Here is a 13,397-nt window from a genome sequence, read left to right on the forward strand (position 1 = left end):
GCTTAGAGTGTCCCATTGAGGCGGCCTGAACCAGCCCCTGCCACTGGTGGCCTCCTGCTCACAGCCCTAGCATTTTGCCCCTTTGAGCCTCCTGATGTTTCTAGTTTGGGGAGGACCCAGAGAGCAATAGGTAGGATTCGGCGGAGGCAGGAGGCCTTTGAAGAGAGTAAGATAAAGCTCCAAAGTCTGTGAGTTTGAGTGGAGGTAGTATATTGACTGTGTCTTGAAATGTTTATCAGATACTTACCCTATGCAAGCAAGTATTTGTAGAGAAAGGCCCTTTCTGGACATCAAGTGCTTACACAGCTTGAGATGTGGTCCTGTGCTCAAGAGGTTTACAGTTTACCTGAAAACCGAACCAACCCAAGATAAAAATTAGTGAATAATAAAGGACTAAACCGGTGCCTGGCACAGAGTAGGCATTCAACAGGTTTGTCAATTAAAGGAATGTGTGAGTGACCAGAACTCAAGGTACAGAGGGCAAGTGCCCAAGGAATTCAGGGGAAAGAGAAAGCTGCGTGGGTGTCTCCAGGGGGAAAGTGCCAGAGGATCCTGGCTTTTCTAAGTATTCCAAGTGCCCAGCGCGCACCCTGGGATCAGGATGTCTGCGGAAGACGCGACCTCGACCCCCACCTCCGGTCCCAGTCTTGCCTTGCGTACCGGCCGGTCCTCGCCGGCTGAGCCGAAGTGTTGAGAAACGAGCGGCGGTTTCTCACTTCCCCCCATGCGGTGGAGGGTCCAGAAAAGTGCCAGAGGGGAGGAAGCGCAAGTCCACGGCCCGCCCCGTTGCGTCCCACCCCCTGCGTCCCCTCCCCTTCGGCCACGGGAAAAGCGGCCGCGGGCGCCGCTGCTAGCTGTGGGGTAGGAGGACGCGGCCGAGGCGGAGCGCGGCGGCCAGCGGACGAGATGCGAGCGTGGCCGCTGTGGGCCGCTGTGCTGGTGCTGGGGGCGCTGGCGGGCGTCGGCGTCGGAGGTGAGTGAGGCTCCCGCGCGGCGGGGACGCAGTCAAGTGTGCAGACTTCGAGCGGGGAAACCGGGCGGGCGGGTCCTGCGCGGCTGCGCTCCGAGTGCGCGGGGCCAGCCTGGGGCTGTCGGAGCCCGGAGCTGGGGACCTTCCGGGCCCCGCTGTGGGAAACGCGAGAGGCTACCTAGGGGCGGGTCCTCCGGGACACCGAAGCCCTTAGCCAGATTAGGCGCCTGCTCCGGGCGGTCTCATCGTGCGCGGTGAGGTGGGCGCATCTCTGAGCCCCGAGTTCAGCCCCGGCTGCGCGCATCGCAGGTGGTCCCGGCCCTCTGAAGGCAGACTGGCTCTGGAAGCCAAGGCGAGCTGGGGCTTCCCGGGGCTGTTCCCGCGCGTTGGCAGAGGGATGCGGTTGTAGCTTCTCGGATGAGAGTGTGTGCGCCCCCGGGTTTGCCGGTTACTCGACATTCCCCTTTCTCTTTGTGTACACTTTCTCCCAAGTTTCTGTTTGGCTTTTGCTTGGTGGCTCCCCGCGAGAACGATTCGGAGGAGGATGAGGGCTCTGCCTCTACAGTGTCCTCGGGTGGCAGCGGTGCCTCAGCTTCCGGGACAAACCCAGCATCCGAAAAATCTCTACTGTATGCGAGCTGCTACGCCAGGGGTCCCTGGAGCTGGCTTGGCTCCCTGGCTTTGTCTCTCCTACTGCTGCACACACTATCGGCTGCCAAGGCAGTTGGCATTCGGCCTCCTTGGTGCTGGGAGGGGCAGAGCAGAGCACAGCCCAAGGGTGCTGCCCGTGATCTTTCCGGAGCCTGGGTGACCTTCCCAGGGAGAACTCTGGCTCCTGGTCCGCTGTGTTTCTCTGCAGAGGACGCACAAGTGTGCATATACCTACTTTTAGTGAAAAGAGTAGTACTCATTGTAAGGCAATTTAGTTCCTGCAGAAGATATTTTTTAAAAAGTAAGATTTATTGCTAAGGCCATTTGGAAGATAGCTATTCAGAAATACTTGATGACTTCCTTCAAGACTCGTGCATGTATAAGAGATTGTGCAGGAGAGGGCAACAGCATCATTTTAAAAAAACGCTTTATTGAGGTATGATTGACGTACAAAACGCTGTATATATTTAATGTGTATGACTTGAATTTGGAGATAAGTATACACTCATGAAATCATCACCACAATTTATGACCCATAACTTCATGAAGGAGTTAGAGATAATATATAGGGGGCTGTTTAAGTTATTACTGCTGAAGCTTCCCATGTGACAGATGCTCAAACAGGTCAGCTGATGTCTTTAGCCTGCAGTGAGCACCCTGATGACCATGGCATGGAATTATGAATATCCAGCATTCAGCCCTGGGAGAGGTTAGAGCCTTGGTTCAGATGCTGTCTGAATGGAGAAATCCAGAGGCAATTCAGCTGTCTCCCACGGAGATGCCTGCTTCCATGAACTTAAAATATTTTTGCTTTTTTTTTTTCCACATCTACAACTTCCTGAATTTTGGAATGATTTCTGAATCTAATCATTATATTTTCTTACAGTTTTAGAAGTAAGTAAGGTAACACAAGATAGAGCCTAGCATGGTGCTTGGATCAATTAGTGAAAATGAAGAACGTATTTGTTATTTGTTATTTTGGTGTCTCTCTCTCCACCCCTGAGTATGCCTTTTGTTGATCTGTTTTTTTTTTCAATAATCCGTAGAGGATTCCACTGCATTGACATACCTAAGTTTGCATGAAATATTCTCTTGGGGATCTGTTCACAGATTCATTGTTGTGATTGGGGTGATTCCAGAAGTGGTGATAGGTTGTACTGAGCTAGCCTCAGACTCCCTCTGAGAGGCAGGGTAGAGTCATATTTAAGAGCATGGGCTCTAGAGAAGACCTCCAGAGTAATAAGCCCCCAGTAAAAGCAGTTGCAATTGTAGTTAAATCCCCCATCTCAGTGTTGGGGGCTGGCTTGCAGGTAACATCAGATCCCTGGGAAGCAGACACAGGATAAGAGTTGGAGAGCTATATTGGGATACAGTGTGGAAGAGACAGAGACAGAACTGGGTGGGGGTGGCACAGAGGGGCCGCCCCAGAGTGGGAGAATCTCATATGGGGAATAGAGAGGTTGTTTCAGCGTAGACTTGAGTTTTGGAATTTATGTGCAAAGGTGATCTTTTTAGCTTTACTCAAGAGCTCTTGGGTCTTGTGGCTTCCCCAAATATGGTTCTTTTTTTAAATATAAATTTATTAATTTTATTTATTTATTTTTGGCTGCATTGGGTCTTCGTTGCTGCACACGGGCTTTCTGTAGTTGCAGCGAGCAGGGCCTACTCTTTGTTGCGGTGTGGGGGCTTCTTACTGTGGTGGCTTCTCTTGTTGCAAAACACGGGCTCTAGGCACGGGTTTCAGTAGTTGCAGCACGCGGGCTCAGTAGTTGTGGCTCGCGGGCTCTAGAGCACAGGCTCAGTAGTTGTAGTGCACGGGCTTAGTTGCAACGCAGCATGTGGGATCTTCCCGGACCAGGGCTCGAACCCGTGTTCCCTGCATTGGCAGGCGGATTCTCAACCACTGATACACCAGGGAAGCCCCCAAATATGGTTCTTTATTCTAATCTGAGAGCTACTGAGTAACAAGTTTTGTTTGCTATCACCATCTAAATTGATTAGTTCTGAGCTGAGGTGCTGATTTCTCCTCCTGATTTATATCCTGGAAACTCTCCAACTGAAACCCTCTGCAGGAACCCTCAGAGCCTGGAGAGACATAGGAGGAAGCCTTGTTGGCTAGGGAAGGGGACAGCTATGATTTAAAGCCAATCAGATGTGGGTTTAACTCTTGATTTTGCCTCTTATTATGTGTCTTACTTTGGGCAAGTGACTTAATCTCTTGGGTCCTCAGTTTCCTCATCTGTAAAGTGGAGGAAATAATACTTCTATGATTGTGCCAATTAAATGAGATAAAGGCACAAAAAAAGTTTTCAATAAATGGCATTATTCTTCCTATCCTTAGTAACTACAATGTATTGGAGGTAAGGCTGCTACTGCTTCATGCATGAATACAATCCAGGTTCCTAAATGAGACCCATGGGATCCCTTTTCCCATGCCTATGTGACAGGGGACTCCTCCTTATTTCAACCCATTCTGCATTTGTGTCTTGGCATATCTCAGCCACTCCGTCGCAATAAGAATTCACAGAAGAGTCCAAGAGGAAGAGAGGCCCATACATTTGCTTTATCCATGAGAAAACCTTAAGTCCTGACCCTGGGAAAAGAGGAAAGTAAAATACATTCACAGGTTTTGAGAAGAAGGACATGTCTATTTTGTTTGACACTCTATGCCCAGTGGCTGACACATAGGTGGCAAAATACGTACCTATGGAAAGCTATGAAAAGGCATCTAGAGGAGATGTGCCTCGCCTTAAGATACCCAATATTTGAATATCTGTATTCATTCATAGACGATCCTCAAGTGCTCCATCTGGACATTCTGGAGGATATTAGAATACAGTCAAGACCACGAGTTCTTTGGGCATTTGGACCTCTATACTTTTGCACCATTTAGACCTCTGCTCTGAGGGTGCTGGAAACTCAGGGGATCCTCTGTGAAGTGTTTGCTTTTCCCCCCACCTCCTGGGAGAATATACACAGGAGGGCAGCATTCTTCTTTACCACCTTCAAAATTGTGAGTGTGAGTGGCTGAGGTATCCTGGGCACAACATAATTGGGGCAAGGAGGTAACAGTGAGGAGGGGGAGTCTGGATATGACCCTGGAATTTCCTAGTAGAAATTCCCCCTCTACAACTCCCCACCCCACTCAGGATCTCTGGTTATCATCCCTTCCCGGCCCTAAGACTCCTTCTGCCCTTTTTGGCAGGGATAGCCAGGAAGCATGCCCACAGAAACCACAACTCATGAATCAGCAGACAGATAATTAACTGGGGGAATGACTGAGCGGCTTCAGGCATCAACCATTTGGCTTGACCCAGCCCCCTCTGCTGCCCACAGAGCTGGCCTGCTGCTTTACCCCATCGCCTCTTCTCTCTTCTCCTGACCCCTGGCCCTTTCTGAGTGCGACAATCATTGTGGCTGATGGAGCTCAGGTCACAAGTGGAAATGCAGGTGGAAGCAGGGAAATGACACTGCCTGTTCTCCCTGTGTGAACTGCTGGTGTTTATTTAAATGGGAGACTCTGCAGCAAAAATTTATAAAATCTGCCTTTCCCTGCATGTACACAGTATCGCCAGGAACACTCTTTTCTTTATAGTTAGTTTATTTAGGTATAATTTATGTACTGTAAAATTCATCATTTTTAGGTGTACAGTTCTATGAATTTTGACAAATGCTCACAGTCAAGTAACCATCAGCATAATCAAGATACAGAATATTTCCATCACCCTAAAGAGTTGTCTTGAGCTCCTTGTCAGCAATTTTCTTTCCTCACCTTTATTTCCTGGCAGATCTGTTTCCTGTCCCTACAATTCTTCCTTTTACAGAATGTCATATCAATGAAATCATACAGTGTGTAGCCTTTCAAGTCTGGCTTTTTTTTTTTTTTTTTTTTTTTGCGGTACGCGGGCCTCTCACTGTTGTGGCCTCTCCCGTTGCGGAGCACAGGCTCCGGACGTGCAGGCTCAGCGGCCATGCCTCACGGGCCCAGCTGCTCCGCGGCATGTGGGATCTTCCCGGACCAGGGCACGAACCTGTGTCCTGTGCATCGGCAGGCGGACTCTCAACCACTGCGCCACGAGGGAAGCCCAAGTCTGGCTTTTTTCACTTAGCATAATGTGTTCGAGACTCATCCATGTTGTTGCGTATATCAGAATGCTAAGAGGTTATCCCAGGCTACTCTGTCTTCCTCAGGTTCTGAGACAGTTACCCTGAAAGCAGGGGACTATATCTGTTAAACCCAGATCCAGCTTTCAGTTTCTAAATTTTGAAATTGGATAGATGCATTTGCAACCAGCACTATTATTATCCTTGGTCCTAAAAGCAAATATGGTCAAATATGGTATGTCACAATCTTTGGAGCTAGAAGCTAAGTAAACGGGGGCTATTCTACCTTTTAAAATTTGGGGTAGCATCTCTGAAAAAAACAACCCACCATAAGTCTTCCTTTCTGGTTTTCTTTCATGTTCCCACAAAAAGACTTCTCTTCCTCCCTGCCAGCATTTCTTAGTTCAACTAGTAAAGCTATTTAAACATTCACGGGGCGAATGAGGTGATATATGCTCATTATATGAAAGCCACATATTGGAGAGTAAATGGCTGGTTCCCCTCTAATTCTGTTCCCCCCTAATGTTCACTATTAATTACATGGTGTGTTCTATTCATATTTCTGTAAAATCTTGCATATGTAATAATTCTTGCATATGTAATAATGCAAGAATTTTTGCATTATGTAATAATGTATGTAATAATTCTCATGGGTATGTGTATTCCTTTACCTAAACTTGCATATGTAATATGTATATGTAATAATTCTCATGGGTATGTATATATGTAATAATTCTCATGTGTATGTCTATTCTTTTACCTAAACTTGTGTTACATTTATTTCAACTTACAAAAGCCACTTTTTTTGTTCATATAGAGAAAAACCCCTCAGGGTGAAAAGAACTGTGGGTCTGGAATTGAGAAACCAATATGCAATTCATGACTCTACAGGCTTTTCTGTCAATTTGCTGGGTGATTTTGAACAAGTCATCTTACCTCTGCGCCTCAGGCTCTCGGGGTCTCAAGGGCTGCAAATGGGTGAATGTGTCAAAGGGAGAGATGTCGGTTTGCTCTTGCCCTTCCTCACCACCAACTGGAGAAGTTTTTCCTTTAGCTGATTAATAATGTGGAAGTCCATGTAAGGATTTCTTTGTGGGGGGAAAAAAGGGAGGTCTGCAGTTAAAAACAAGCTTGAAAAACTTCGCCCTGGAAGAAAGCTCCAGAAGTTTGGCAAAAGGCACATCTGTTTGCTGATGGGATTCTTGGATAGAGGGAACCCAGGTCTGTGAGAACCTCTGATGATTTCAAACCCCTGCTTTAGCCACTGCACGTGATAAACTCCTCCAGGTTCAACCTGGGCTGGAGCCACCTGCAAGGGGCAGGTTTGACCAACTCCCTGGGAAGGTGGAAGAGGAGGGAGTGTGGTGCCTTCATTCTGGGACTCCTACAAATTGAGAATAGACCACACTCTCCTGGGAGATTCCTGAAGGCTGTGGGAGTGGGCCAGACCAAGTTTCTTCTGGAGTTCCCCTTGAGCTTTGGGATTCCAAGAGGTTTTGGTGCTGAGGGTGCTTGCTTGTAGAGAGCCTGGCATGCCCTGGGGAGCCTACATTTAAATGAATGCAAATGTGGAGACTGAGGCAGAAGAGAAGACATTTAAAATTAGCTTTAATTTTTTTTTTTTTTAGCTTATAAAACGAATTCAGCTTTTTGTGGGGGAAAAAAAAATCAAGGACATTCCCTGGCCATCCAGTGGTTAGGACTCAGCGCTTTCACTGCAGTGGCCAAGGTTCAATCCCTGGTCAGGGAACTAAGATGCCACAAGCTGCATGGCACGGCTGGGAAAAAAAAAAAAAAAAAAGTCAAGCAGTACAGAAATAGAATAATGTAGAAAGTACAAGTCCCTTGTAGTCTTGTACATAAAGATAACCACTGTTGACAGTTACTCCAGAATTTTTTTCCTATGTATATGTCACCGTATATAATGATTTATCATTATTGTTGTTTCTCAAGCAGAATCATCCACAGTAGGATCATTGTCACTTAATAATATACCGTGGGCATCTTTTTATATCAGTGCATGGCCTTCCATTACTACTTATGCCAAGAGCTGTAACTCTAGCCAGAAGGCATATTGCTATATGGATATACCTGAATTTTCTTCACCAATTCCCTGTTGATAGACATTGGGATCACCCCCAATTATCTGCAGGGGACATCCTTGTTCATTATTATGCACCTTTGTTCAAGTGTTTCTGCAGGCTGAATTTCTTAAACGAAAGCTGCTGGGTCAAAGGACACGAATATTTTAAATTTTAATTTTAATAGGTTTTCTAAATTGTCCTCCAAAATGGTGGGACCGATTTGCCTTCCTACCAAGACAGGCTGGAAGCAAGGGCTGGTGACAGCACCATTGCCTGCTGTTTATACCCACAAGATATGAGCCGCAGGAGGAAAAGTAGCAGAATTGGACAGCTGAATGCCAAGGAGGTCACCAGAAGGGTGCTGCTGGGCTGGGCCTCAAACAGAGCTTGGTATGGGCTTGCCTCTTTTCTATACTGAATGAGTCAGATGGGAGGTGGGGCCTGTGCTGATAACATTTTCCAGAACTTGAGATGCGACATTTGAATCAAATATTAGTTAGTCTGTTAGGAAGAAATGGACATGTGCGCAATAATTGAGGGGTCTTGGGCCCTGGGATGTTAGGCTTCCTAGAGTATTAGTCAGCTTGTTGATGCTTTCTGCTTGGAATATATATACTTCCAGGGCTGGGCAGCTTGAAAATCATCTAATGTAATACCGTTTGTTTTACAGAGAAGCAAAAAAGGAGGTCCTGAGAGGTGAAGTGACTTGCCCAAGATAACACAACTAGTTTAGTGGCATTGGTGGAGTCTAGCCCTGGGGGCTCCTGTCTCCTGGCCAGTGATTCTTCACTGTATCCTGTAGAGACCAAGGACCCTCTCTCATCTGACCCTGAGGCGGGTAGGGGTGTGGGGGGGATGGGCGTTCCTAGTGCAGGAAGTGATTTGCATGAAGGTAAGTAGGAAGGAAACCAGCATTTACTGAGCATCCACTATGCTATCCGTGGTTCTTTCATCTATGTTATCTCATTTAATCCTAACAACTCCTGAGGTAAGTGTTCCGCCCATATTTGGGAGCATGGGGGAAAGGAAGGTCTCCAGTGCTTGGCTGATGTGGCTGGGTTGCACCTGTTAAATAGGAGGGAACAATGATAAGTTCTCGAATAGGGATGTGACAGAGACTCAAAGAGTCACTGGAGCTTAGAGAGAGCACCAGAGAGATGAAGGGACGTGCCTGAGGTCACACAGCCAGTGGAGCGGTAAAAGTGGTTTTAGACCTGAGGCCTCCTGTCTGCTGTCCCACCACCATGCTTCCCCCACCACATCCACCGTTACACTGTTCATCGTTTTACTCCCCCTGCCCTCAGGGTGTTTTCCAGGGGCTGGGTGTTAATTTTAGATAATAACTACACAGAAGACAGGACTCTGTCCTTTTTATGCAGTGTTCAGCATAAAACATGGTGACTTAATTATCCCAGTTGGAGATGATAACAAGACATGATATGGCTTCGCTTACAAGGGCAGTGCCTACTGGCTGAAGAAAGGTCAGTGAAAGGGCATGGCCAGTGGTCAGCACATTTGAACTTTGTCCAAGGGGATCCACTTGCTCAGGGAGAAATCCTTCCTGTCTTTTGGTCGTGTCCCTCATGCCAGTGGATCAGCAAGTCCTCAGAGAACATCTAGGGTCTAACCATGCCATGGATACCACTACCATCCAAATCCAACCCCCTGCCATCTGCTGCTTGGATGGTTGTAATGCTTCTTAATTGGTCTCTTTCTGGTCTTGTTCCCCTACTGCCTGCCCTCCTTTCGTGGCCAGGATGATCTTCTTCTGCTCACCTCTGCTCACAGCCCACCAGCGGCTTCCCAACACATGGAGAATGACAGCCACACTCCCCACCATGGCTACTGCTTCCCAGTATTATGATCTCTGACTGCGTTTCCAACCGCCTCTCTATCTCTCTCCTCTTCCCTCTCTCTTCCTGCTGTTTCATTAAGAGGCTGAGGACCATCTAGCTGCTGTGGGTTCTTTCTGGAATACTCGTCCCCTAGATCTTCCCATGACTCACTCCTTCATATCATTTTGAAATATCACTCAGAGAGGCCTTTCTTTAAAGGAGACACCCTCCCCTTACCGATGCTTTGTCCTGCTTTATTTTCTTAGTGCCTTTGCCCCTGTTTGAAATTGTACTTTTTCGTTGTGTATGTTTTGGCTTTCTGTTGAGCATGTTTGATTTTCACTAAACTCTAAGCTCCACAAGAGTAAGGGGGTTGTTTATTTCATCAGTGTGTCTCCAGTGCTTAGCAGAGTGCCAGACACAGGTAGGTGCTCAGTGAATATTTGTTAAGTGAGTGTATGAATGAATGCCAACACCATTGGTATATGTTAGCAGAAAAGTATAAAAGAAAAGTAAACACTTTTCTGTTATCCATAGGTGGGTTAACCATTACAAAATGGTTAGGCCAGCTTTTTTCAATCATGCAGAGTATTTCAGAGCAGTGTTCCTCAAAATCATGTCATATATGCTATGGAAATGCAAATGCATTTTGTATTATTAGTTTCTTAGGGCTGCTGTCACTGGGGGGCTTAAAACAACAGAAATTTATTCTCTCTGGAAGCTAGAAATCTGAAATCAGGGTGTCAACAGGGCCATGCCCCCTCTGAGACACTGGATGGACCCCTTCCTCATATCTTCCTAGCTTCTGGTGGTAGCTGGCAACTCTTGGCGTTCCTTGGCTTCCAGCTGCATCTCTCCAACCTCTGCCTCTGTCTTTATACGGCAGCGTTCTCGTTGTCTGTCTTCACGTGGTGTTTTCCTCTTGTGGGGACATCAATCATGTTGGATTAGCGCCCACCCTAATGACCCCATCTTGATCACATCTGCAAAGACCCTATTTCCAAATAAGGTCATAGCTGGAGGTACTGGGGGTTAGGACTTCAGCAAGTCTTTCTGGGGGACACCGTTCAACCCGTAACACGTTTTAATATTGGTCGAGGCAAATTGTACACAAACGGCTTCTGATGTTAAGTACCATATTTAATTGGCTCTGATGCACTTTGTTTTTAAACATTTGAAAATCCCTGAAATCAGCATGCCTTCTGTTCGGTAGTTTGGACTCCCTACTGCTTTGGGCGATGCTTACTGAAGCTTTCTGCTCAGAGCACAGAGGTACGTGTTCCCTTGAATCCCACCTTCCTGTCTTCTTCCCCTTCCTGGGATTACTGAGCTGCTGCTGCATGTAAATGAAAGAACAAAAATAAGATCAACTTTCTTAACAACGTGTTCTAGAGAAACCACTTGTTGCACCCATAGCACCGTTAGCCTATGTTTTGTTCTTGGAGGACTCACCCAGCCAGGTGACTGCAATGGAAGATCAGGCACTGCCTGAGTCACCCAGTGTCCCCATGGACCTATTTGAGAAGTCACTAGTCAAAGGTCAGTGGCGGGGCTGGAGACCCAGGCCAGAACTCCTCCCTGCAGATAGTAAGAGAGATATCCATGGTGTCTGCGGTATGGACAGTCCTCCCTTCCACTGAACACCTCTCCCGCTGACTGAGCCCTCTCCTGGAGTCCCCTGGCCTCACTGGGGTGGCCCGTTCCTGTGTTCTGATATCCTGTCTAATTGGACAGCATATCCTCAAAATATCTCTCATTGACTCATTATGACTTCCGCTGGTTCCAACTCCCTTCCTCGTTCCCTTTTTTTTCTCCATTTTCCCCACCCTTTGTCTCTCTTCTGGTTCTGTGAATTGGGCTGATGTGTCAAACCACAGCCTTCTACTTCTACTTTCCAGGCAAAGTTCTTTGCTGGTCTTGTCTATGTTTTCTAATTGGCCTTCTCTTCTTGGCCATCCCTCCTAGATTATATTTTTGATCCCCTGCCTTCAACTGCGTGGGCCTCAGGATAAAAACAGCAACAATAAAAACAATAGCAACCATAGCAGCAGCAGCCTTTATTGAGAACTTTCTGTCTTGCCAGCTGTTGTGCTCAGAGTGTGACAAGGATTGGTTGCTTTATAACTACACTGGGAGGACCAGGGCCAGTCCTCCTGTTGCCTCGCTGTGGCTAAGCTGTCCAAGAAAATGGGTGCTAGGGGTTGTTAATTTGTTTCAGTGACAAAGTTCTGATGAAGATCCTTGATTCTCCAGCAGAGCCGAGTCTGGGCCTCCGAGGCTGAGCAGGAACATAGGCCTTATGAATGACTGGAAACAGAGGCCCAAACTCCTTCCACATGTTTGGGGGAAGGGGTGACCTCAGAGCAACGGCTCATTGAATCAGCATGGCCCAGGCGCGGAGACTTCTGATGAGTCAGTCAGTTTCAGCCACTGCATTCTGGGGAACCTGCCTTTGGTCGCGGGTCTTGGTGGGGGGCATCCCAGGAAACGGGTTGGGGGGGAATCATTGATTCTCATGAAATCAACCTGTGATTCATTAAAAAGGAGAGGTTAGGGGAGCTGGGTAACCGTGACTCCCCAGCCATGACTTCCTAAAGAATAAGTCCCAGCAGCTTATATCATCCTCTGGGGTCAGGGACTGCCCGTTCACTGCAGGGGGGCCTGCTGTTGTTTATTTCACATCTGGTAAGGCTTGCTTTTGTGGCTATGAGTCAAGGACTCATGGGGAAATGCTAGTTTGAGAATGAATGGATGGCTAAATGGATAGACTGGGAACAGTTTTCAAAAAATAATTAGACAGCGCCCACACCTCCCACGGCCCTCTTCTCTCTTCTGACTGTGCCCGCGATCTTGTGCTTCTCTCCCTACCGAAAATCCATGTCACTTATGTCCAGAATTACTCCCATGGATGTAGATTCTCATGGAAACTTCAAAAAGGGATGCCTAAAATAGTGCAGGCTATGCTTCTCTCAGAACTCTTCCAATAAGGCAGTAAAGGGGGGATGAGTTCCCATCTGGCTGAGAAAAGAACAGTTGTGAGCTAACAGACGGCCAGGCAGCCCATGTAGGGAGAGGCCTTCTGGATGCATTGCTGGTTCTGAACATTCAGGCATTCTGAATCTGGCAGCTCTGGGAAGATTGGCTACTTTTCTTCCATTAGAGACAGTACATGGCTGAGGGCCACGCCAACTCAGAGGTGGCATTGGTGCCTTAGGGCCAGGTCTGGAACCACCCGTAATTTCCACCTCGCAGTCCTTGTATCACACGCTTAGGTTGGAGTCAGTCAGAGGCTGGAGCCCCAGAGGTTACTCAGGGGCTCACAGTAGCCTATCACTTGCAGAATTTTAGGGTTGGGAAAGGCCTTTTTAAAAATAAATTTATTTATTTATTTATTTTTGGCTGCATTGGGTCTTTGTTGCTGCGCCTGGGCTTTCTCTAGTTGTGGCGAGCAGGGGTACTCTTCGTTGCGGTGCATGGGCTTCTCAATGCGGTGGATTCTCTTGTTGCAGGACACAGGCTCTAGGTGCGCGGGCTTCAGTAGTTGTGGCACATGGGCTTAGTTGCTCTGTGGCATGTGGGATCTTCCCGGACCAGGGATCAAACCCATGTCCCCTGCATTGGCAGGTGGATTCTTAACCACTGTGCCATCAGGGAAGTCCTGGGAAAGGTCTTTGAAGTTAGACAGACTCAGGGCTCTGAGGAAATGTAGGGCTTCCAGAAGGCGCTTCAAGGACTCCACATATAATCTAGTGT

The 13,397-nt window shown here is 47.4% G+C and overlaps 1 protein-coding gene across 1 annotated transcript in view; it reads left to right on the forward strand.

Moving 5' to 3' along the window:
• Positions 1-749: 749 nt before the first annotated feature.
• ITGB3 (integrin subunit beta 3) overlaps positions 750-13,397 on the forward strand; it is a 52,369-nt gene continuing 39,721 nt past the window's right edge. Inside the window, exon 1 of the mRNA XM_060081060.1 lies at positions 750-973. Within this exon, the coding sequence (XP_059937043.1) occupies positions 907-973 (67 nt within the window). The 5' untranslated portion in view covers positions 750-906. The remainder of the gene's footprint in view (positions 974-13,397) is intronic.

The sequence above is a fragment of the Mesoplodon densirostris genome, chromosome 18 (genome assembly GCF_025265405.1).
Source record: "Mesoplodon densirostris isolate mMesDen1 chromosome 18, mMesDen1 primary haplotype, whole genome shotgun sequence".
Taxonomy (NCBI): domain Eukaryota; kingdom Metazoa; phylum Chordata; class Mammalia; order Artiodactyla; family Ziphiidae; genus Mesoplodon; species Mesoplodon densirostris.